At 44.0% G+C, this 23,959-nt stretch overlaps 2 protein-coding genes across 5 annotated transcripts in view; one reads left to right on the top strand and one right to left on the bottom strand.

Annotated features, from left to right (window-relative positions):
* PEX11A (peroxisomal biogenesis factor 11 alpha) overlaps positions 1-2,080 on the bottom strand; it is a 17,571-nt gene extending 15,491 nt beyond the window's left edge. Inside the window, exon 1 of the mRNA XM_035131899.3 lies at positions 1,913-2,080. Within this exon, the coding sequence (XP_034987790.3) occupies positions 1,913-1,974 (62 nt within the window). The 5' untranslated portion in view covers positions 1,975-2,080. The remainder of the gene's footprint in view (positions 1-1,912) is intronic.
* Positions 1-23,959, top strand: part of WDR93 (WD repeat domain 93) — a 27,702-nt gene extending 3,743 nt beyond the window's left edge. For 3 of the 4 annotated variants that reach the window (XM_060282386.2, XM_088657321.1, XM_060282385.2), the window contains exons 4-18: positions 840-904; positions 2,353-2,431; positions 4,011-4,183; positions 5,563-5,604; positions 6,732-6,819; positions 7,859-8,042; positions 9,833-9,903; positions 10,167-10,253; positions 10,987-11,118; positions 12,812-13,022; positions 13,829-13,889; positions 14,643-14,799; positions 18,146-18,299; positions 19,709-19,828; positions 20,777-23,959. In XM_060282386.2, the coding sequence (XP_060138369.2) occupies positions 840-904; positions 2,353-2,431; positions 4,011-4,183; positions 5,563-5,604; positions 6,732-6,819; positions 7,859-8,042; positions 9,833-9,903; positions 10,167-10,253; positions 10,987-11,118; positions 12,812-13,022; positions 13,829-13,889; positions 14,643-14,799; positions 18,146-18,299; positions 19,709-19,828; positions 20,777-20,795 (1,643 nt within the window). In that variant the 3' untranslated portion in view covers positions 20,796-23,959. Of the gene's footprint in view, positions 1-839; positions 905-2,352; positions 2,436-4,010; positions 4,184-5,562; positions 5,605-6,731; positions 6,820-7,858; positions 8,043-9,832; positions 9,904-10,166; positions 10,254-10,986; positions 11,119-12,811; positions 13,023-13,828; positions 13,890-14,642; positions 14,800-18,145; positions 18,300-19,708; positions 19,829-20,776 lie in introns of all 4 variants that reach the window. The other variant, XM_035131901.3, reaches the window with a different exon arrangement.

Below are 23,959 nucleotides of genomic sequence, written 5' to 3'. Positions count from 1 at the left end.
TCTGTTGGAAGCCGCCCAGAGTGACTGGGGAAACTCAGCCAGATCGGCGGGGTATAAATAATAAATTATTATTATTATTATTATTATTATTGGGTTTTTAGCATGACAGCACCTGTCCTTTCCTTGTGTTTCAAACCAGCACTATCTCTGTTGGATCATAGCCAATGTTGGTCCTGCTCAGAGTAAACCCACTGAGATGAATGACCATGGCTAATTTAGATAAGTTAATCTCAACTGTTGCCAGGGTTAGAACCTGGGACCTTCTGCACGCAAAGCCATACTCTGCTGTGTCCAACTGGTTCTAGTTGGCAGACTCTAGTTCAGTCCTATATAATTCCCATCAGATGCTCTGCCACTTAACTGCAGTGATTCCTTTGCTACATAAAACCCACCTCCTTTTGCTATTGCTTCTGCAGTTGGTGACTTGCTGGACTGCTGATGGTCACAGGTGAAAGTAACAAGTAAGCAGCAATCCTGCTAACATGAGATGCCAGGGTTCAAAGGAGCAGGGCTACTCCTCAGTCATGGAGATGTTATGTCTTGCCTTTACTCCAGGGCACTCAAGGCACAGAAACCATGGTTCTCCCGCTTCTCTTTTATCCTCACCACAAATCTATGAGGTAGGTTAGGCTACGAGGTAGTAACTGGCCCAAGGTCACTAGAGAGTTTCATAGATGAGTAGGAATTAGTATTTGCACCTCTTAGAACTCTCCGAAGGGAAAACTGATCATTTATAAGACTTGTCATTTAATGGATAATGTAAAAGAGGAAACCTAATGTGCTAATGAACATGAAAGAAAAGGTATCCTAGTGCAATTTCTTCTGTTGTTGTGTTCCAGGTATTGCCCGTCTTTTTTACTTTTTTAAGGAGAATCTGCTGTCTATAAAAGTCATAAATGAAGTGGTGAGTCCCCACTATATATCTATCTCTTATAGTTACTGGTTATTTGAATCTCAGCTTTTTGAAAACCCAGTTATCCAAATTCATTGTGTGGTACCCATATTGGTGCAATTCTAAGTAGAAAGGCACTTCCATCCATCCATATGTATAATTATTCACACACACACACACACACACCTGTCTCCCCACAACATTTGATATACAGCCTGATAACGATCATGCTTTACTTGGAAGTAAGACCTACACTTTCAGTGGTGTTTATTTCTAAAACAGTGCCCCAACTTTCTGCATGCTTACTTGGAAACAAGTCCCATTTCACTCAGTAGGTCATCTGAGTAAACATGCTTTGGCTCAGTCTGAATGTAAAATGAGGTTAAATGTGAATGACCAACACCGGCCAAACTTAAACCATAAGAAGTCTCACAGATGCCAATGGAAGAGATCCATGACCCAACTCTATGCATCTTTACCCCAAAGTAGGTCTGACTGTGTACAGGAGGGCTTGCTACTTAGTATGCGTGTATAAAATTGAACCATTAGCATATCCTCTCCTGTAAATATTAATGGGACTTAATTTTGTTTGGACTATGTCAGCAGTTATTGTCGACTTTATGCATGCATGCTAAAAGTCCCGACTGGTGCTGCTTCAAGGTTTTACATATCTGCTACACTCAGGGCTAGCCCACCTACAAGGCAAGACAAAGCAGCCACTTCGGGCAGCAGAACCCCTCAAGGCAGGGCCCCCATGGGCACCCTGCCCGCCCCATTGCCTCTGCTGCCAATTTCTGGCAAGTTTTTGCTAAAATTTTGAGAGATCTCGCAGAGTGTGAGAGATCTTGCCAGGTTTTGGTGAGATCTCACTGGAAATCGGCGCTGGCTAGCTTCTCCACTAGCAGCAGAGAGGGTGGGATGCCACTTCTCATTTTGCTTCAAGCAGCAAAACTGGATGTGTTAGCCCTGACTATACTTATTCTTCTAAGCCCCTTGCAGCCAGCCTATACTCTGCATTACCTGCATAGGACTGTCCCTTGTGGGCTGTGTGTTTTGATGGTCCACCTTCCTGTTGATGCCATCTTTCTTCCCGAATGACGTCCAGCAGCAGGCGGAAAATCAATAGGCACAGCTTTCCCCACTGTGCAGTCCTTATCTGCAGCCAGGTCCAACTGTTAAAATGAGTTACTTCTATTGAACTCTAGAGGCAATGATGAATGTGATAAGGCCACGTATGTTCTATTGTGCATTTTCCCAGCAGAACATCAAGGGTTCCGCATCAGAGTCCTCTCATGATAGGTGGTGTGCTCAGAGTCAGACATATTAATGACAAAAGAGCTTTTGCAACAAACCTGCCAGATCAGGTTTTCCGACTTGCCATTCCTGCTTCCACAAGCCCAGCCCGCTCTAATTTCAGAGCATATATTTACCATCTTCTTCTCCTCTCTTTTTTTTTGCAGGAAGATATTAGTAAGCGAAATACATGTGTGGCACTGGAACTCTCTCGCGGGGCTGATTATGCAGGCTTTCTGCTGCAAGGCAAGTCGCAACATTTGTCAAACTTAGCCAGACATGTTGCAACCTGCAGGCTGGAGTGTGGCACTTTTTATATTTACTAAAGCAAGTCTTCAGGTTTTGCCTTTGGAATCTCTTTTTTTACCATGATGTGTTTTGGGTAGTTCCTTTTGTGATACTGCACCCACTCGGTCTAATCTTCCAAATAAAAAATCCAGACCCCCCCTCCGCAGACAAGTAACTTTTCAAATACATATTTATAGAAAAATAAAAAGGGCCAAGTCCTCAGAAGATAGCTGACAGAAATAGGCATTATAATCACAATACATCTCAATAAAAAAGCCTCATCAATTAAAATATGGGCAAGGGACCGGTGGCCTTCAGATGTTCTGAAGACTACAACGTTTTTCATCCCTGGCTATTGGCCACACTGGTTGGAGCTAATGGAAGTTGAAGTCCAACAACATATGGGTGGCCACGGGTTCCCTGCTGCTGAATTAAAACATATGGCGCCTGCATAAAATCAATGTGAAAGGGCATTATTATTATTATTATTAGTTTCTAAGCAACCTGGGGCTCTCACTGGTACATCTGCACATGCTTGAACTCAATTCTGCCCTGCCTCAGCCCCTTCAAGGTAAGATGCAACAATGCTACTGTTTGGGGAGTGGTTCCGTCCTATCATACTGGCAGCTGGTAGGTCTGTCTGAAGACCAGTTAGAGAAAGGGCCCTCATAGAATTCTCCAGAAAGGACTCTCCAGAGATATGGGGTCACCACCAATAAGGCCCTACCTCTGGTATATGGATACAATGGGCCTTTCCTGTTCATTCCTTAAGGCTGCAATCCTGTATCCACTTACTGGGAGTAAGTGCCATTAAACTCAGTGGGGCTTACTTCTGAGTAGACATGTATGGGATTGCACTGTAAGTCAGTCAAGCATATGGTGAGGAAGTTGTCTCTGTTCCCTACAGAGTTCGATCCCATTTCCTTTGGCTTTCACAGAGTATACAACCTTGCTAATACAAAACTATTAGAAGAAGCATTCTCAAAGAGCTTTAGAAAACACCCCTTATCAAACCGTAGGTGTTTCTGATCCTCAGCATAGTTTTTTTACACTGTTGGGGTTTTTTTGTAAAATGTATTTACATGTATGAACTTTCTCACAAAAATAATAAATCAATCTGGATGGTAAAGGACCAGAATTTTGGCAAGTAACTGCATCAGCAAATTGCATGACTTAGTTGCAGAGTTTTTGTGACACAATCCAGGCTGTGATACTGACATGGAAACTTTCTTAATAGAGTTTGAGATTTCTAAATAGGATGCTTTCAGATATTGGGTAATGGATACTTTGAATGTGTGTGACTTTGTGTGTGTGTGTGTGTGTTGGTAAGATTCCCCTCCCCCCTTCTCATATGCTTCAAAGCTTTAAGAGCCCCTTACATGCCTATATATCTATATCTCCTGACATACTATGTATAAGTGGCCAGGAGTAAGCAGGAATTTGCCTTTTAGGGAGCAAAACTAGAAAGATTGCTTGACTAAGAGACCTTTCTTCTCCTTCCCCATTGCTTCATCTGTTTTCTTCTGATTCCTCACAGCAGGCAGCTCAGAGGCTTGGCTGGAGGTCTACCGATTGCCTAAGGATTCTTGGCTGAAAGAGACAGAAAATGCCCAGAATGCAGCACTTACAGTTCCAGCAAACATCAAGGACATGAAAGTTAACCAGGCAAACCTGCCAGAAAAGGCTGCGGTAGAGGCGGATAAAAAAAATGTAATTCCTGTGGATCATATCTAGCCCCTCAAAAGTTTTTTGCGCCCCTCCCCTCCATGACCTTTCAATTGTCATTAGAATGAATGAATGAATGAATGAACAAACTCATGAGTAAATGAATGAATGTGGCCTTCCAAATGTTGTTGGACTCCAACTTCCATCAGCCAGCATGACCAATGTTCAGGGACGATGAGAGTTTTAGTCCAACATCATTTGATAATAATTTTTATTAGTTTTCAATTACAACAATCCAAAAATAGCCTCATTATAACAATGCCAAATTATAATAAAATTACTAATACCGATCATATAGATGCCAAATTCTATAATTTAGGTGCCCCCGTCCCCCGCGTGCTAGAATTGATGGTTTGATGGTTTACTTTATTTCTGTGTTCCAAAATCTTATTAATTTCAATTACACTCCAGTTAAAATAGCAATATTAATGACTTTCATTCGTATTGACACGTTAAATGTTTTATAAACCTGCAAGTGAAGCATTCAAACTATATCCTTGTTCTTCCTGTGTGTGGCAATTATTCTGTCTGTGATGTTTCATCCTGTCCTTGTAAAATATTATGTCTATCTTTTCCCGGTTGTTGCTGTTCTCCATCATGCCTTGGGCGGAGCTAATATCCCATTGTTGTTTTTTAGAAGTTCTCCAATGGTCTGTCCCATGCTTCATTGTTTTGCAACTTTAACAGAAGCTGCAAAAATCGCACTGTCCCAATGAATATCCTGTTTTCGCCATTTTCCCTCTCAGCCTGGGAAGGAGAGTGATCTGCAACATCATTTGAAGGGAAATGGGTGCCCTATTTCCACTGTAGGAGTTATTCAAGAGAGTTTTGTCTTAGTTCTTTTCGGTCCAGATACCATTTATACACTGTTCCCCACTTTTTCAGAGACAGACAATTGGTATTTAGTGAAGCCAAATGACAATGTTTCAGAGTTCTCTTCTCACGAGCAAGTAGTCTTTCTATCGTGGATAGGCAAGGCTGGAAATTATTTATTTGTATGAACCACTTGATCAAAAAATATTTATCTCCAACTGGTGTGCAGATAAAATAACAGATAAGCCAATGCTGAGATCCACCAACCCATTAATGTGCTGGTCCTTCATTTGTAACTTTAGCACAAGCAAACCTTTCAGAAATGGACTTGCATGTCCCCCCTTTCCTCCTCTTTCAAGGAGGAATTACCACCTGCTCCCTGTGTGTTTTCCTTTTCTTTCACTGGGAGCAGGAATGAGCATATCTTAAAGATTTGTTGAGCTGAGGGAGCTGCAGTGGTTCTAGGTGAAGTTGGGGTCTCCTGGATCACATTGTATGTTAGAGGGACTCCAGTGGGTATATAATAATTGCTGCCTTTTCTGGTTCTGTAGAAGAAGACTTCAGATATCCCAGGATTGGGTGCTGAAGAGGTGGTAAGTAGTCTAACTGTAGTCTAAACCACCGAGCCTCTTGGGCTTGCCGATCTGAAGGTCGACGGTTCGAATCCCTGTGATGGGGTGATCTCCCGCTGCTGTCCCAGCTCCTGCCAAACTAGCAGTTCGAAAGCATGCCAGTGCAAGTAGATAAATAGGTACCGCTGTGGTAGGAAGGTAAATGGCATTTCCGTGTGCTCTGGTTTCCGTCACGGTGTTCCGTTGTGCCAGAAGTGGTTTAGTCATGCTGGCCACATGAACCGGAAAGCTGTCCATGGACAAATGCTGGCTTCCTCGGCCTGAAAGCGAAATGAGCGCCGCAACCCCATAGTCGCCTTTGACTGGACTTAACCATCCAGGGGTCCTTTACCTTTACCTTTTTTACAGTTCCTAGCATTATTTGGAGGAAACCATGACTGTTTAAAGGGATATAACTTCTTGAATCGAAGGATGTTGGTTGATATGTCCAGGGTCCCTTAACACAGATGAGTTATGACGTAACTATTGGGAGATTCTGAACATGCTGTCTTGTTTGAAAAACACAACACACATCGCTGGATCACAGAAATGCTAGTAAACAATAAAAGTAGACCACGCAAGATGGAAGTTGGCCAATTCCTGCTACAGCTTATCTGTAAAGGAAGCCTCTTAGGAAAGAACTAACCATTTATCTGCTCTGAGACAGGAAGAATTGTAACAGACTTGAAGATCATATTCCTAAATGCCACTCCTTTACACCATTATTGCTTCTTGGTTGACAACTCGGGCGGCAGCGGGGGGGGGGAGGGGGGAGCAGCCAGCCGCCATTCCAGGGCTGGTTTGGACTCTGCAGCCTTAATTTCTGACCCCTAGTTTTGCTTTAGATGAGTGCAACACTTATACCATGCATTGTCCTGTGTCTTGGATCTAGAGAGATGCTATGAGACACATGCATTATTTTTGGAGTCCAGCCACTTTTATTGTAGGATAGAGAAGATCCCCCAGTCTTTGTATCAACTGATTGGTTAACATTCCAAAGAAGATAGCCAGAAATTTCTTGGCTTCGGAAAATCTCAGTGTGTGGGGCAAGATGGGAAGTGGACTCTGCAAGTGGAATTGTTTAGAATTGCCTCTCTGCTTCATTACAGGATCCTCAAGTGCTTCTAAGCAGACTTGAATCGAGGCTGATTCCCCCTGTCCTGTTGCTGAAGATCAGATCACCCAAACCATTTGCACGTATGAACTCTCCTTACCCTCTTCTGTTTACCTCTCTTTTCTGTTTCTGTGTTTTGTTGAAACAGTGCAACAATAAAAAATACAAAATGTAAAAATAGTGTGATAAATGCATGCATTAGGAACAACTAAAATGTACACAAATGAAACAACCCTCTCCTGCTGTGGTTCCCCAGCAATTGGTGTTCAGTGGCATGCTCTCTCTGGTCCTGGGATTTGAATTTTGCCATTGTGACTAGTTGCCAATTATGCCCTCCATGTATTTGTCCAACCCCCTTCTATAGCCATTTCTATGGACAGTCATTGTTTTAACTTTGCGCCCTGAAGAAATACTTCATTTTGTCAATCCTGAATGTGCTACTGTTCAATTTCATGGGCTGATCGCAGCTTCTAGTATGGTGAGAGAGGGAGAAAAAGTTCTCTCTGTCCACCTTCTTTACACAAAGGATAAGTAATGCATGTTTGGAGCGGTACAGTTTTATTTAGTTTTTAAAAGAAAGCCCCCGCCTCCAGGCACACAATCTAAAAGAATAAAATAGCAAGGGGAGTTGGAATGAAATGGGAACTTGGGGTGTGCGTGTCATTTGGCAAGGCATGTTCATTGCACTTCCTTAGCCTGCAGGAGGTGGGGACATGCACTTCCTCCAACTTTCTCAAGTGCCTCTTCCACCATTAACAGGGAGTGTTTCCTTTGTCAGAAATGGAGAGCACTACCAGCATTGACCAGCAGAGGTCATCAGAGCCCAGAGTTGGTCTGACTTTGCAATCCCTACAGAACCCGGCCTTCTGTTCTGAACAGCATTTTGTGCACCGAAAGAAAATAGAATGTTTTCAATTGGTGCCTACTGTTTCTCCTTCCCTGATTAAAGGGCAAATGACCAGTGAGAATACAACGTGCAAATTTGCAACAGGTTTCCCATCTAGGCTAGTAGGACATGACGTAGCGCTTGTGACTGGCTCCTGCTGTGCATCAGGCAAGGATTCTTCATGGCAAGTACCCCATGACCGATTCTAACACTGTCTTGTATATATTTAAACTCAGCAAGCACATTTAAGCATCCTTATGAAGCCTTAATGAAGAGTGATGATGGCAGTGTGATTGGCTTGGGATACAACCATATGCTCAAGGAAAGCCAATGGGAGCGGCAGGAGGCAATATTTAACAGCACTTTCCAACAGTATCTGGAGACAGAAGATGAGCTAGAGATCAAGGAGGAGAAACCCAGGTGAGTGGGTGGTTAAATTTCATCTAACGTTTATTTCCATCTTCCATCCTTGTCATGCTCCTGGGAGCAGCAAGACCCCCAGAGTTTATTTCTGCTGAAGTAGTAAAGCTGGAAAGATTCACCTCCAGCCCACCCTGGGTTCATGGGACAATTTATTAATCGGTGGCTTGATTTCTTTCTATATACATAGGAATGTAAGGTTGTCGTCACGCTGCAGTTCACGTGGCTGCTGATAGGTGGCCACATTAGCTCCAGCAGGACGGCATGCAGGTGAGTGAGAAGTGCAGGCAGCAGGCAGCCCAGGTGAGCCATTTAATAGAGGGGACTGGGATAGATTATGCCCTTGTGGCCAGAAAGAGGTAGACTCTATGGCTCACATGATTCTGGACTGTCCCCTTTCCATTTTTTTTTATTTTGGCCCCCCTTTATCCTTTACGAGACCTGGAACCCTCCCCAACAGGGAAACAGTGGTCCATCTCTTGTTGAGGGATGACTTCCCCGAAATTACCAGAATTATGGCCCACTACTTGTCCAGAATATATGTAATTAAAATAAATACATTTAGCCTTCAACAATGATAGCTGAGGATCCCTTGTGTGCCTTTTCCTCCTCCTCCTGCTCTCCATTATTTCTGTATGATGTAGAGTCACTATTTATACTAATGTGTTGTATGTTTGTCTTTGTTTTTATATTATATATATATATATATATATATATATATATATATATATATGCCAATAAAGATGTTGAAATTTGAAATTAATAGAGGGGCTGGGGGAGATGATTCACAGAGCAGTATGGCAAACCAGTCTGTAAACTGCCTTCTCCTTCCATTAAATGCAGCTGCAGCAAAGTTTAATGTAAGGAGGGAGACGCTTCAGAAAACTGCTCTCTGAAGTGCCTCCCCCTTCTTTGAAATGTGTGGGGAGAAGTGGGTTGAGCTGTGAGGGGGATAGGTGACGGAGTGGGTAAGGTGTAAAAGGAATGGGGTTTTGTCAGATGCAAAGGCATCTAGACTGGTGACTGGAAGTGACCGCCGAGACCACATAACACCAGTCTTGAAAGACCTACGTTGGCTCCCAGTACGTTTCCGAGCACAATTCAAAGAGTTGGTGCTGACCTTTAAAGCCCTAAATGGCCTTGGCCCAGTATACCTGAAGGAACGTCTCCACCTCCATTGTTCAGCCTGAGGTCCAGCTCCAAGGGCCTTCTAGTGGTTCCCTCATTGCGAGAAGTGAGGTTACAGAGAACCAGGCAGAGGGCCTTCTTGGTAGTGGCTCTCGCCTGTGGAACGCCCTCCCATCAGATGTCAAGGAAATAAACAACTATCTGACTTTTAGAATACATCTGAAGGCAGCCCTGTTTAGGGAAGTTTTTAATGTCTGATGTTTTATTGTATTTTTAATATTTTGTGGGAAGCCGCCCAGAGTGGCTGGGGAAACCCAGCCAGATGGGCGGGGCATAAATAAATAAATAAATAAATAAATAAATAAATAAATTATTATTTATTAGGCAGGAGGAGGTGGCCAGGTGTGTGAGTTGGCAGGTAGGTAGACGGACATGTGGAGCGAGCAGGGGTGGCAGCCCCTAATATAATGTATACTTTAACAGGAAGTCACATTGCAATGTTTGTTGTTGCTTTTTGTGGCGGTTTAGCACAAGCATTACTTATACCAGTGTCATCTTCCCCCCCCAAACCTTTATATATATCCTATATATTTTAAAATGATTTATTCTCTCTCTCTCTCTCTCTCTCCCCCCCCCCCCCCCGCCCCTGGCCGCCATTTCAGCAATGCTATGTTCCATTTTCACTTGCCTGGCCGCACTTTGCCTGTTGGAACCGAATTCAGAGCTGAGCCAGGTAATCCCCAGTTCCTGGTAGGGCATGTAATTGTACTGCGGAAGTTTCTTCTGCAGAATTAGAGAGGCAAGCCTGAACAAAACTAGGTGGGGAATCTGGAACTTTGTGTCTGGGATTTGAGTTTTGCATGGCTCACCCACCCCTGTTTTGGCTTTCTCATTTTGCTCCCAGAATTGGGGAGAGGGGAGCTGCTGGGGTTCTGAAGCACCTATCTTCCCTGTTGGCCCTTTTTAAAATTGTCTTCTCTTCCTCCCGTTCTCCAGATATGCCCATTGCTCTCAGCATTCACTGGAGCAGGAGCCACAACCTCTGCTTCTACCTTCTCAGTCGCCCACCAAAGGAGAAAATTGGTAATGCAGTGTGGGCAGATAGATATACTCTTGCAAGTAACAGCTGCAATTTTATGTGCATTGTCAAACCTCCTCATGATCCATCCCATAAAGACTCTTCTGGTCACATCTGCAACGGAGCTGTGGCATTTTTAAGCTGAGCTTCCTGCTCCTGCCACTTCTGGGCTCCCATCCCCTTGTTGCTTTCTCCACCATAATGTCTAGTGTTCCCATGATACAATGTTGCTGTTCAGAGATGCCAGTTTTGGCATAAACCTAATCTGCCTGGCAATGTAGTTCTGACCCTTGGCATGATGTAAGAGGGTCCACAACAGCTGTTCGGCCTTGTATACTTGAAGGAACATCTCACCTCCCCCTCCCCATCATTCAGCCTGGACAGTCCAGCTCTGAGGGCCTTCTGGTGGTTCCCTCATTGCGAGAAGGGAGGTTACAGGGAACCAGGCAGAGGGCCTTCTCAGTGGTGGCACCCGCCCTGTGGAATGCCCTTCCATAGACATCTGAAGGCAGTCTTGTATTGGGAAGCTTTTAATGTGTGGTATACTGTTGTGTTTTGTATATTCTTTTGGAAGCCACCCAGAGCGGCTGGGGCAACCTAGTCAGATGGACAGGGTACCCCCCTCAGTGTGAAAAAAGATGTAGGAGTGCCTAAACGAAGGGTAGCACTAAACAAAAGGCACTGTCCCTTTCCTTCCTACAGGCCCCATAATTCATAAGCTCTTTCATTCCTTTTTAGATTCTGATCCAAAACCGGACATGGTTTGGCCCTGTGCCTCTCCACTTATGTACTCGGCCGTCACACCTTGCTCCTCTTACCTGGCTTTTGCTTGTGAAGATGGAACCGTTACTGTTTGGGAAAAATCTGTTGGTGAGCTTTCTCCTTGCCAGCTTTCATGAGATTGCCATGGGGCTATTCCCTCACCAACCATAAGTGAAGGCACTTGGTGAATTAAAAAAAAGGGGAGTTTTAGAAATGAGGCACCACAACCAAAAACGTCCTGGTGGTGGCAGCACCCTGAGCAGGGTCTCCAAAGATCTTAATGATTGGGCAGGAGGGGGCGGGTGTGGAGGACTCCCTGGTCCTGAATGGGGTAACTGTGCCCCTGAAGGACCAGGTGCGCAGCCTGGGAGTCATTTTGGACTCACAGCTGTCCATGGAGGCACAGGTCAATTCTGTGTCCAGGGCAGCTGTTTATCAGCTCCATCTGGTACGCAGGCTGAGTCCCTACCTGCCCATGGACTGTCTCGCCAGAGTGGTGCATGCTCTAGTTATCTCTCGCTTGGACTACTGCAATGCGCTCTACGTGGGGCTACCTTTGAAGGTGACCTGGAAACTACAACTAACCCAGAATGCGGCAGCTAGACTGGTGACTGGGAGCGGCCGCCAAGACCACATAACACCGGTCCTGAAAGACCTACCATACATTGGATCCCAGTATGTTTCTGAGCACAATTCAAAGTGTTGGTGCTGACCTTTAAAGCCCTAAACGGCCTCGGTCCAGTATACCTGAAGGAGCGTCTCCACCCCCATCGTTCTGCCCGGACACTGAGGTCCAGCGCTGAGGGTCTTCTGGCGGTTCCTTCGCTATGAGAAGCCAAGTTACAGGGAACCAGGCAGAGGGCCTTCTCGGTAGTGGCACCCACCCTGTGGAATGCCCTCCCACCAGAGGTCAAAGAGAACAACAATTATCAGACCTTTAGAAGGCATCTCAAGGCAGCCCTGTTTAGGGAAGCTTTTAATGTTTGATTTCTGTATTTTAATGTTTTGTTGGAAGCCATCCAGAGTGGCTGGGGGAACCCAGCCAGATGGGCGGGGTATAAATAATTAATAATAATAATAATAATAATAATAATAATAATAATAATAATAATATTAGGCCAATCCATGTGGCATGGACCTCCATCCATGTGGCATGGACCATGTGGCATGGACCTCCAAGTACTCTGGGCACAGGTTGTTTAAGGATTTGTAGGTCAGGCTTCAGCAGAGCGAGGGGGGAAACAGGGCCATTCCATCAACTCTGACAGGAGAACAGCTCTGTTTGATTTCTCTTCTCCCTGAACTGTTTCCATTCCAGCTAGCCACTATAAAAACTACTGTGTAACTTTAATAATTGGTGCATAGCTTTGCTAGTTTTCTTTTCCCTTTCATATCGTATATTTTAGATTATTAGACTGTAGGTGGGCACCCTTCTTGTTTTTACCCACTCTGGGAGCCTTTTTTAGCTGAAGAGCAGGATAAAAAAACCACGCTTTAAATAAATAAAATCTTGCACTTTGAATTGTGCCTGGAAACAAGTGGGTAAACTAAGAAATGTAAACTAAGAAACACACCTTCTAATATGCTACAGCATGTGATAGATGTGGGCTGGCCAGCCAATGTAGCAAATTACGGAATCCAAGCATTGGGTAAGTGTGGCTCTCAGATGTGAAGAATGGATCCTGTCAGGTCACACCCACCCACCTATCAGCCAGTCTAGTAGGAACCACCTGTCTTGTCTTGCCCAGGAGGATCCTGCTCTCATTCCTGTTCTCCCTCTGTGATGTTTATGCTTCCCTAGGGTTCCCGTTGTCTGTGACTGTGCTCCCTGATGATCGATATGTGATACGAAGCATCCAGTTCATGCCATGTGCACCCTCACCCTGCGAGAAAGTGCCTGGCTCCAGTGAAGTTCTTGCGAGTACCAAAGTGAAGCTTCTGGTGTTGTGCACCGATGGGTCTCTCCACCTGATTACATCGGGGGCCAAAGAATTTGACACCCAGCTGCTGGGGTACGGTTGAGGCACTGCAGAACCTGGTTTGAAGGGTGGGAGAGGTTCTCCTATGGAAAGGACTCTGTAGCCCAGGCCCTCCAAAGACAAAAAGGGCTGCATACCTTGACTTCCACTCCTGTACTTCCCAGAAGAAGAGGGTACTTCATTTTCTAGTTCTCTTTTTATTGGAGTTGGTTGGGACGACTCTGGTTCCAAAAGAGTACTGGGAGTTGGAATTCATAGTTGCAGCTGGAAAATACCACCCAGTGGGACAAGGGAAGGCCATTTGGGATACAAGGGGGTATTGTTAGGGAAACAGGGCATAAGTAGGCAAGAGCAGATGCAGATAAACTAGGTGACCTCTAATAAGATAATCCTGAAGGCCAAGGAACTGGGTGAAAAGTGGAAGTCCAGTTTCTCATTAATTAAAAGGAATACCTCCACTTCCAGAGTTTTAAAGCATTTAGAGGAAATTCCTGATGTATTCTCAGGATTTCACCCAGCAATCCTGACTGTCAACATAGTTTTTTAGGGTTGTTTTTTTTTAGAAATGAAACCAAAGTGGAATTCTGAGACTTGTGTTGTTTTAAAATGATAATAAAATAAAATAAAAGAACACATCAGGCTATGTCTGCTGGAGGCAATGACTTTTGAGCATTGTAGAACACTCTGTTGGCCTCATTTGCAATCTGAAGCAAAACCAAACCATTTCCCCAGAATAGTTATGTGAATCCACCTCTCGGCTCTCACTGATGTGCTTTTCCCCCAAGATGCCCAAAGAAGAAATGCACAAAGAGTAACACAAACTTTGGTTTCTTTCATAGGCCTGAGATTCCCAATCAGACCATCACTGCTATAGCAACCATTTCTTCCTTACCTGATACAGTGAGTGTTTTCTGATTACCTCTCATAATGTCTTCTGAATCTTCTGAATACCAGAAATGTGAAAGCAGTATTGCGGGTGGGGGGGGGGGAGAGAGGAGATACTGTTTTAGTTAGATTAACACACCGAGATTAAGGTATCTGGGCATGAAAGTTTCAGTTAAGACTTACAATTTCTTGTGGGTAGAGTATGGTTGCTGTATAGACAGCTAGCCCATAGAAGTGTGTGGGCAGCCATAACACATCTAAACTGGGGCCTAGAGTAGTTGTCAGACTTAAAAAAAACACACCTCACTATGCTTGTATACTTAAAATCACACAAAATCAAAAGGTCAGTAGCCCTAACAGGGGCTGTCCAGTCCAACAATAGTAGTGATCTTCTGTCTACAGTTTATATTGAGTTGAACTACGTTTTTTTCCATGTGGAGAACTGAGGCTAAGAAAATGAGTTTTCTCAGCATCAGTTCATACATTTTTGGCTGAAGTGGGATTTGTACTTCTGCCTAGCCCTACATCTTCCATCCCCTGGATTTTGAGGGAAGGATAAACCAGACTGGTAGGCTTTGACCCTGTTATGTCGCACTGTTAAAATCCTGAATAAATCTTCTGCACAGCTGTGCCTGTGAATGTGAATCATAACCTACCTGGGAAAATGCCAAGACCCACTGCTGATCCCACCCAAGAAAATAGCTATAGAAACACTATCCGTTCATTAGGTGGGTTTCTGTTATAACTGATGAACTTTCATTGTTCCAGGTGCTGATGTTCTTCTGGGACGGCACAGTCATTCTGATGGACACCACCACAGAAGATTATATTTCCCAGTTCATCATGCCTCCCTCCTACAAGGTGGCAACTTCCTGGCAGCCCGTTTTTTCTGTGGATACTCAGGGTCAATACTTGCTCCTCCAAGGTAGGATCTCTGGATACAAAAGGGAGCAGGCAGACTGAATAGAGAATTCGCCCGAGACAAACATATTCTGTTGAATGTCTTCCCATCTTTTTGCTGTCCCCATCTTTTTGTTGTCTTTGAGACCTCCTTTTCTTTCTCCTTCCACACCAGACAAGGTTGCCAAATCCTGGGGTCACCTTCTTTGACATCTGTAGGCAGGCACTTGTGCAGTCATAGATCCTATATAATGCAGCACACTCCAAACTCAGAAATAGCACTTGAAGGCATTCAAGCCCCTCCCCTGAAGCGGGGAGACCCCATAACATGCCTCAAGTGGTTAGCAAATGTCTTTCTATTGTGTTCTCTGCAGCACCACAGAGAACTCTTTAAGTTGTCTGCTTGTTGTGCCCTAGCTTGGCTCAATCCAGGGCAGGCATCCCCAGACTGCGGCCCTCCAGATGTTTTGGCCTACAACTCCCATGATCCCTAGCTAACAGGACCAGTGGTCGGGGAAGATGGGAATTGTAGTCCAAAACATCTGAAGGGCCGAAGTTTGGGGATGCCTGATCCAGGGGATGCTAGATGGAAGCAATGCACTTACAGTACTGGCATTGCAGAGTCGCATCTGATAGGGCAAAGTCAAAAGAGACTATGCAGGATTACAACAGGCAAGGCAAGGCATGGCCTTTCAGGACCCTGGACAGGTAACTGTGGCAGATGCCAGCTGTTGTTTCAGTGGCATGCGGAGGCCATGTGGAGGCTGGCTAGTCTGGACCTGCAGATAACTTGCTACCTCTGAGGTGTTGTCAGTACAGTATTTCTCAAAAGGGTTGTTCTGCAGCCACCAACCCCTATTATGTGACTGAGTCTGAGGAGTTAAGTAAAGCCACAAAATGTGGACTCAATGAGGGCAGAGGGAAAGTTGCTTCTTGGGTGATGCCTCCTCCCACTTTGAGTCTTCCTCTGACCTAGGAAGGTGGGGGAATTGAGGCTGGAGAACATAATACTGTTCAGCAGCCCTGTTTAGGGAAGTTTTTAATGTTTGAAGTTATATTCTGTTTTTAGTGTTCTGTTGGGAGCTGCCCAGAGTGGAGGGGGAAATCCAGCCAGATGGGCAGGGTAAAAATAATAATAAAATTATTATTATTATTATTATTATTATTATTATTATTATTATTACTTATTATTATCATGCCCTCTCTCCTTTTCCCTTCCCCCACTTCTACTGTTATATTTTTCTTACGTCCTGTTTAAAAGAAAAGGATTTCTTATGTTTTCTTCAGGAATCTCCAGTATATGACACAACACACATATGGGAAGAGGGCCAAGATCTGATAAACAGATGGGATGGCCATGTGCCCTACTTTTCAGAGGTCAGACCTCAACTTGAAGGAGTCCTCTATTTGAAGGGCTGCCCAAAGTTTGGTTAATGGTAAAAAAAGAAGAAGTGAGGGCAGGAGCTTTGAAACTGCCCAATAGTGGTTAACACTTGGATAGGAGACAAAACAAAGCCACAGGTCACTTGCTCAGAGCCTTCCCTGATATGATGCTACCGGTATATATTTCTATTTAAATTACAGCAATTGCTTCTAAATTTGCATCTATCTCTCTCTCTTTCTAAATTAGCATTTGAAAATCTTTTGTTTTCTTTAGTCCTCTTTTGCTGAAGCATTTCCTCTCTTTGGGTGATTTAGAGTTTTTGAAGAATTTTTTAAGTGATTGGTGGTTCACAGAAATCATTTTAAGAACATAAAACGAGCCTTCTAGATCAGGCCAATGTGCCCATTGAGTTCAGGATCCAGTTCTTATAGTGGCCAACCAGATGCTTCTGCTAAAACTTCTGTAATTACAGAACCCCCCCTTCCAAAATTTGCAACTTTTTTTTTTTGCTTTGTATCTGCACTGTAGAATGTTGTGGTATGTAAAATTTCCCCTGTGGCCCCATTGCCTTGCCGCCAGGTCACATAGGAGAAATTAGATTGCCAAGTCAATGATTTCAGTTCAACAATGAGCGTGTACAAAGCCCAACTCCAGCTGCCTTTGAACATATAGTTCAAGGCTGGAACTTCCATTAGTCCCAACTAGCATGGCCCATAGCCAGGACTGCTGGGAATTGTAGGGCAATGGCATCTCAAGGGCCACAGTTTCCTCATCTCTCGATGAAAGACTCATGCCATGCATGTGCAAAATTGTAGTTCATAATATTTCCAGTTAAATTGCAAGCAACCCTCCCACCCTGTTTCTGAGGCAATGAAGCTTGCATGCAGCAATTTACAAGCTGAGTGACTTCCTTTCTGGTCTAATTCCTGGCTAATTAACGGTTCCCACTCTTGTAACCTCATGAACAAATGAAGGTGGCATATACCGTTAAACCCCTGGCCCATCTAGTCCAGAATTGTCTTCTCTGACTTGCAACGACTCTCCTGAGTCTTAGGCAAAGGCCTTTCTTCTTATTGGCTACCTGACCCTTTCGATTGGAGATGCTAGGGATTGTATCTGGGGCCTTCTGTGTGCCAAATGTGCTCACTTTGAGACTGCTGGGCTTTTTTTGGTTCACAGGAAGTGAAAGTGAGCATCACATTTGTAAGTGACACGAAAAAGCCCGCCCGCCCCCACATGGTTCTTTCCAGTTCTTATCAGGTTCCTTTTAGTTGAGGGAATCTCCAAGGGAGAAATGTATCAATTAGCAGGCAGCAGACTTTCAGATATCCTATTGCAGTGATCCAGCACACCCGCTGTTTAATGTGGAATCCCCCTGTGTCTTCCCTCCTCTCTAGAAGTTTCCTGGTCCTGTTTATTGAACTTTGTTGCTTGCACCTGGAGGCAAGAACCAAGAACCCCTCTGCCAAGCTGATAAGCCTATCATATCAATGAATGAATGAGTTTGTCACTGTCAACCACAAAGTGGTTTGTTTGTCACTGTCAACCACAAAGTCTCAAATTACTTTCCACAGTAGAATACAGTCGTACCTTGGAAGTCGAATGGAATCTGTTCCGGAAGTCGGTTCGACTTCCAAAACGTTTGGAAACCAAAGCATGGCTTCTGATTGGCTGCAGGAAGCTCCTGCAGCCAATCAGAAGCCATGGAAGCCTCATCGGACTTTTGGCTTCCAAAAATAGTTCACAAACCGGAACAGCCATTTCCTGGTTTGCAACGTTTGGGAGCCAAAACGTTTGGGAGCTAAGCTGTTCAACTTCCAAGGTACGACTGTATGTTGATTTAAAAACAACAACACATTAGTGGCATGCAACTCCTAACAAATTTCTCCCAAGGGAGTACAGCCCCCGAAAGAGAAAAATAGTGCCCATCCCAACTTGTGTGTGTGTGTATTTCTCTCTTAGCAAGCTGTTCTCTTTCTGCCAACAGGGGTCAAGCAGCAAACTGAAACTATTTTCATATTTGACTTTACGACTTACCCATTCATGGAGGCTTTCACCCTGAAAGCCGAAGAGCAACCCGAAGCCTTAGCCGTAGCAGTCCTACCCTGGGACAAGCGCTGTAACATCTTTCTAAAAGATAGGTAAGTTTCTTGAATTGGAAAAAGACCTGGAGCTGTCAAGTCATTTTTGCTCATGTGATTGTGACAAGGGACTGGAGCAGGAATGTTCTCAGGAGAGATCAGCACTCTACCTAACAGTGTTAGACTTCCAGACAAACTCGGTGCATCCCCACTCTCCTCTGGGTAAGCACCAAGGCCATAGGGAAAACATATATTCTGTTCAAGCTGAGTTCAAGGTGCTGATACTGGCATCTACACACAGCTTGGGGCCCAGGATACCTGGAATATAACCTCACCCATCACATGCCCAACCAGTTGCTTCACCAGTCTGCAGGAGGGCAGATCCCATATAATCAAGATGTCCTGGGATTTAGGCTTATAGTGTGGCAACACCTGCCCTCCCTCCCATTCCATGTCTCTATTGTGCAGTCTCTATTGACTTTTGGGTGCCTCTTGAAGACCTTCCGTTCCCAACAAGCCTTTTATGTGGATTCTTTTATCCCAGCCTTTTTTTGCACTGGACTTGAAATTGTTTTCATAAACGTTTTTATTGCTGGTGTAAAAACTGCTGTTAATTGCTTCAGAATGTTTCAGGGGAAGCAATTCATAAATGAAATAAACAATCCACAGGATAGTGGCCACTGTTAAAGGAGCAACTGGGTGTACCCCAGGTCCCAAGATTTCCAGATTTAATAGCAGCCATATGCCTATAGGTTAGTACCTGCCTTAACAGTTCAGTGCTTTTGGGTGGAGGTGTTGCTGTATACTTTGGGTGCAGTAGAGAAGACTTGTGATCTCTCTGGATAAACTATGTATCAAGCCCCAATTTCAGGGAAGATTTCATACTGCATTTATTGTGATGCATTCCACAGGGTGCAATTTGTTTGTAATGTCATCAGATGGCAGAACAACATGATCCACACAGATGAGCACCATGAAACGTTTCCTTATATTGAGTATTCCTTATTCAGAGGGCTAAATTGGCCTAAACTGCTGCCCTGGTCTCCTTTGAGAGGAAGGATATAATTTAATTTAAATTAATAATAATGGCGATTTTATTTACTCATGCTTTTATACTACTTATCCAATTGTGTCCTCTAGGTGGTTGACAGCATGTTAAAACCAATGCAACAATATGATGAGGATTAATTGCATTATTTATTTTAAAAAGTTTTTATATGTCCCGTTTTTACATATGTCCCGATCACTTACTTTTATGCGGCTGTTATAAAAATGAACAAATGTGAATCACCCTGAGAACTTGAAAGTGAGAACTACGAAGGATAAGTATTACTTACAGTGTTGGGGAGCACCATCTTGACTTAACTCCTTATCGCTTAACCATCTGGCACTGAGTGAATGAGGCATGGCAGAGTGGGCTCAGGCAGGAGCCCAGGGAGATGGAATCTCTGTCTTTGTCTCGTTGCCAGCTTGCAGCGGCTGTCCACAATTAGCCAACAGATCCCCGAGTCCTGGAGCCTGCTGCAGAACTGCGCAAAAGCCTTAGCAAAGGGGGAGTCACAAGAAATGTTAGAGGAAGAGGAGTCTAGGTGAGTTGGTTACTCTCAGAGGCTGATTTTGTGTTGCTGTATCTTTCACCAACCCATGCCTGTCATCTTAATGGCAGCTGCTTATCCATCCTTTGCCAGTTCAGGCGATTTCCTAAGGCAGGTTATTTTGCTGCCATGAGGAGCTTTTTACCCTTTTGTCTCCTGCTAGGAAGGATGTTATTGACCAGTTAGTGTTAGAAAAATGTCTGTGCCTCATGTTCCTCTATGCCCTCTGCCTGGTTCCCTGTAACTTCACTTCTTGCGGTGACAGAACCGCCAGAAGGCCCTCGGTGCTAGATCTCAGTGTCCAGGCTGAACGGTGGGGGTGGAGATGCAGGGGTGGTGGAGATGCAGGGGGTGGTATACAGGGCCAAGGCCATTTGTTCAGTGATACAAAAGGAAATTAGAGGGACACATTTTTTAAAATATTTAAGAACCATTGAAAACATTTCAAAACAATAAGCACAGTGAAACATTAAAACTGAAGAACTGAGGTGTAGGACTTCAAATGATAGAATCAAAACCTTTGAGCTGAGTCCAGTAGGATAATTGGCATCTCTCGCAGAGGCATGCACTTGGGTTATCATGAAGGGTTGTGCTAAACTAGAGTTGACATATTTCATGAAGGGAAAACCCAGACACAAAAGTTGTGTCCGGATATGTACGGGAAATTCCAGACATACGGCAGCCCTAGCTAAACCTGTTTCCTGTCCCTTGTGAGCACAGTGCCTAAAAGTGCAGCCAACTGCTAGCTGCAAAACCCTACTCTGGGTTCTTCCTTGCTTCCAGCTCCAATGCATTGCACTTGGTGCAGCCTAGAGACCTCTGGAAAGCTTAAATGGTATAGCAACTGTGGGCGTGCCTGCATACATTTCCCTCCCAGCCTTGCATATGGCTGCTATTAAATCAGCAGTTAATTTTGCTTTCCTGCTCTAACTTCTTTCCCAGGGATGCTGAAGAGCCATGATGCATCGGCCCGCACAGTGGTCAAAGGACTCAGTGATGAGCCAATGAATTACATTCTGCATGGACAGCATCCTTGCCATTTGCTCGAGCGCTTTGAGGAATTCTGGCTCTGAGCATAACTTGGCTATTTTGTTCCATAACCTTTTTTTTGGATCCTTTCAAAGAGCACCCGATCCACCATCACTAGCCTTCAGGCTCTGAACCCAATAGGTAATGAGTTCCAAAATGGGAATAGACTGTCAAGCTTAAAGGGCAAACCTTGTTAAAATGTAATTAATGCCAGAGAAGGGCAAGGGGGAAGTGGAGCAAAATACAGGAGACATAGGCAAAGATACTGGGAAACTGGAATATGTGATGCTACAGAATATTGAAGAAATCTCTGCAGGTGGTCTAAGTCTAATGTCTCTTTCATCACCGCCTCCTCATGTGCTCAGTCTCCCTTCAGAACCTGAACCTATAGATAGGGCCTAGGTTTGTTTGCTTTTTAATGACACCTACCAGTGTTTGATATCTTAAAAACGAATAGTACTGCTACTACAATACAGCAAATAAATAACAACTGAAGACACTATGCTCACTTTGTTAATATGGGAACCTTACATGCAAATAAATCACAGAGGAGCAAGAAAATGTGGTTTGTGCTGCTTCCATTTGCAGGTACTTTTAATGGTGAAGATACAGGCACAATTGTTTTCCACTGGCAGTTAGTTGTATTTCCAAATCACAGTGGAGTGCTCTTCATTGGCCCAGGGTCCCACAGGCTGCAAGGTGGCTCAAACATAATGCATAGCTGCCAAGTTATCCCTTTTTTTAAAAGGGAAATTCCATTATGCTGAATAGGCTTCCTCGCGAGAAAAGGGAAAACTTGGCAGCTATGCATAATGGCAATCCATGGTTTATGTGGACAAATGAAGAGGAGCCTTGGAATGATGCACTCCTTCTTTTCTTTGCATACCTGTCTCTCATCCTGGTTTGAGACATATTAGAGTTTGGCATTTAGTCTGAGCCTCAGAACAAGGATTTGCAGTTAATAGGATGAAATGGCACATCAAAGTTTGTCTCAAACCCAGGATAGAGGGAGAAAGCACGTTATCTCAAGGCTTCTCTATGTTTGTTCACATTGTGCTAAACCATGGTTAGGACTGATCTGAAACATCCTGCTCTTTGGGATTGCAACAATCTTTCACAAAAAGGCTCGGGACACCTTAAAAAGCTAACAAACCTACTGTGGAATAAGCTTTGATGAAAATGAATCTGCTTCTCAGCGATCCAGTTGGGTTGGGTAGTACTTGTGAGAGCTGGCAACCTTGCTTATGAGTTTAAGAGGTATTTTTCGAGCAGAATGTCAACAGCATAACTTTCCACTAGAGAGCACTGCATCTCCACAGCCAAAGTAGGCAGCTGATTCAGGAGACTTCCTTAAAATGCAGACGAACCATCAGCATATTTATCTTGTGTGTTGTTGATGTGGAAATACTCCTGACAACCATCTTCAAAGTTTAATTCGCAAATGTGAATAAGCCGTAGGCCTCTGGTGTGTTGTTAAGCTGTCTCTTAGGGCGACACTTTATGGGACAATTTGGCTTCCATCCTAAGGGAGATCCTCCCCCAACATCAGAGATACGTGAGCATATAATTGTAGCAATCAAATTATTAACCTGGCTTTGGTAGTCCTATGGGGACAGCAAGCCAACAGCCATCATCAATGTGCTGCAGGTGTTTTTTGTGTGTGGCTGTGTTCTGCAACATGCCATTGATGCAATAATAGGTGCATCATTAATAGTGAATTTACTGTATAAGCATCATTTTCTGCGATGCTTCCCTGTTACCACATTATTACTGCCTGGAGGGACACTTGTTGCACTGTAATGCAACAAAAGTGGGACAACCCCTCCGCCCCAGAACATTTGTAGCATAAACGTTACAGGATATGCACTAATTGCAAATGAAGCAGTTCTCAAACAGTATCGACAGCGAAATTGCGGATAATTTCCCTGATAACATCATGCCCGCAAGTCATCATGAATGCACAATATGATGACGGTCTGGAGGGGGGCATATGTTGGGATACTATGCATTTCTAGCGCAGAAGGTGAGGAGAAAACAGATGTACTCTAAAGCACACAACAAGCAACCGTACCAACCGCACCCCAGTGTCCTTGGAAGCGCTGCCAATTCCCACTCTCATGTCAGCTGGGCATGAATGGAGCCAGTCCAAGCATAGGGAGTTGAGAGATGCTTCCACGAAGTCCCTCCACCATGATATGCGCAGAATACACTATCTGCCAGACGCAGAGATAACACAGTACCTTGCATTGCATGGACTGCTGCAGAAAGGCAGCAAAAGCCCAGTTACTGCAAGCTTCTTGCATTCTCTGAACTACTCACGCACACCCATTTGTCAGCAAGACACAAATGAAAGGGATTTTTTTTTGTTATTAAAAAACAGCAAAGCTAAACTGAGATCCCAGTATTGCCATTTAAGGTTCTCCAACCCACCCATCCTATTTGGAACAGAATCTGAACCCCTGCTTTGTGATTTGGCTTTTTCAGTGCAGCTTCGTTTAAGAGACTTTTAAAATCCATTTCCCCCCTGAGCATTATAGAGGTGTCTCCTTGCAGCGTAATTATTTTGTTAGTAGATGCACACGTGTACATTTCAGCCTTTTGAAAAAATCTGGCTGTGTTTTCATTTGGATAGCGCGTTGTTATAGTAGTTGCTTCTGTGTACTGCTAGAACACAGGGTTATTTTCCTTTCTATTGTCACGAGACAAGTGTAAAAGCTAAAGTCATTCTAAATTGTGTTCTACCTCCCAAGAAGGTCATCTGGCAGTTACAAAGCACTGCAAAAATGATTGATGAGATACTTTTTAAAGGGCATTCCTGTAATTGCCAGTCTAAAAGACCTGCAGAGTAGAATTTTAGTGTTCATGATTAGGAAACCTTTGTTAACTGATTTAATGTTTTTCCGTACACACAAAAACATGAACCCATATATTACATCATGTTTGGCGATCTTGAGTTTGGAGACAGTTTCACGCCACAGTGGCTATTGCACTATGTTAGTATTAATTTAGAATTACCAATACTGTCTTGATTACTTGAAGGATTTGGCGAGAATCAACAAATGTCGAGATAAATGTAAATAAAACATTTAGTTACTC

The sequence above is a fragment of the Zootoca vivipara genome, chromosome 13 (genome assembly GCF_965207765.1).
Source record: "Zootoca vivipara chromosome 13, rZooViv2.hap1.1, whole genome shotgun sequence".
NCBI classification, from domain to species: Eukaryota; Metazoa; Chordata; class Lepidosauria; order Squamata; family Lacertidae; genus Zootoca; species Zootoca vivipara.
The sequence above is the reverse complement of the archived record's forward strand: the minus strand, read 5'-3'. Positions and strand labels throughout refer to the sequence as shown.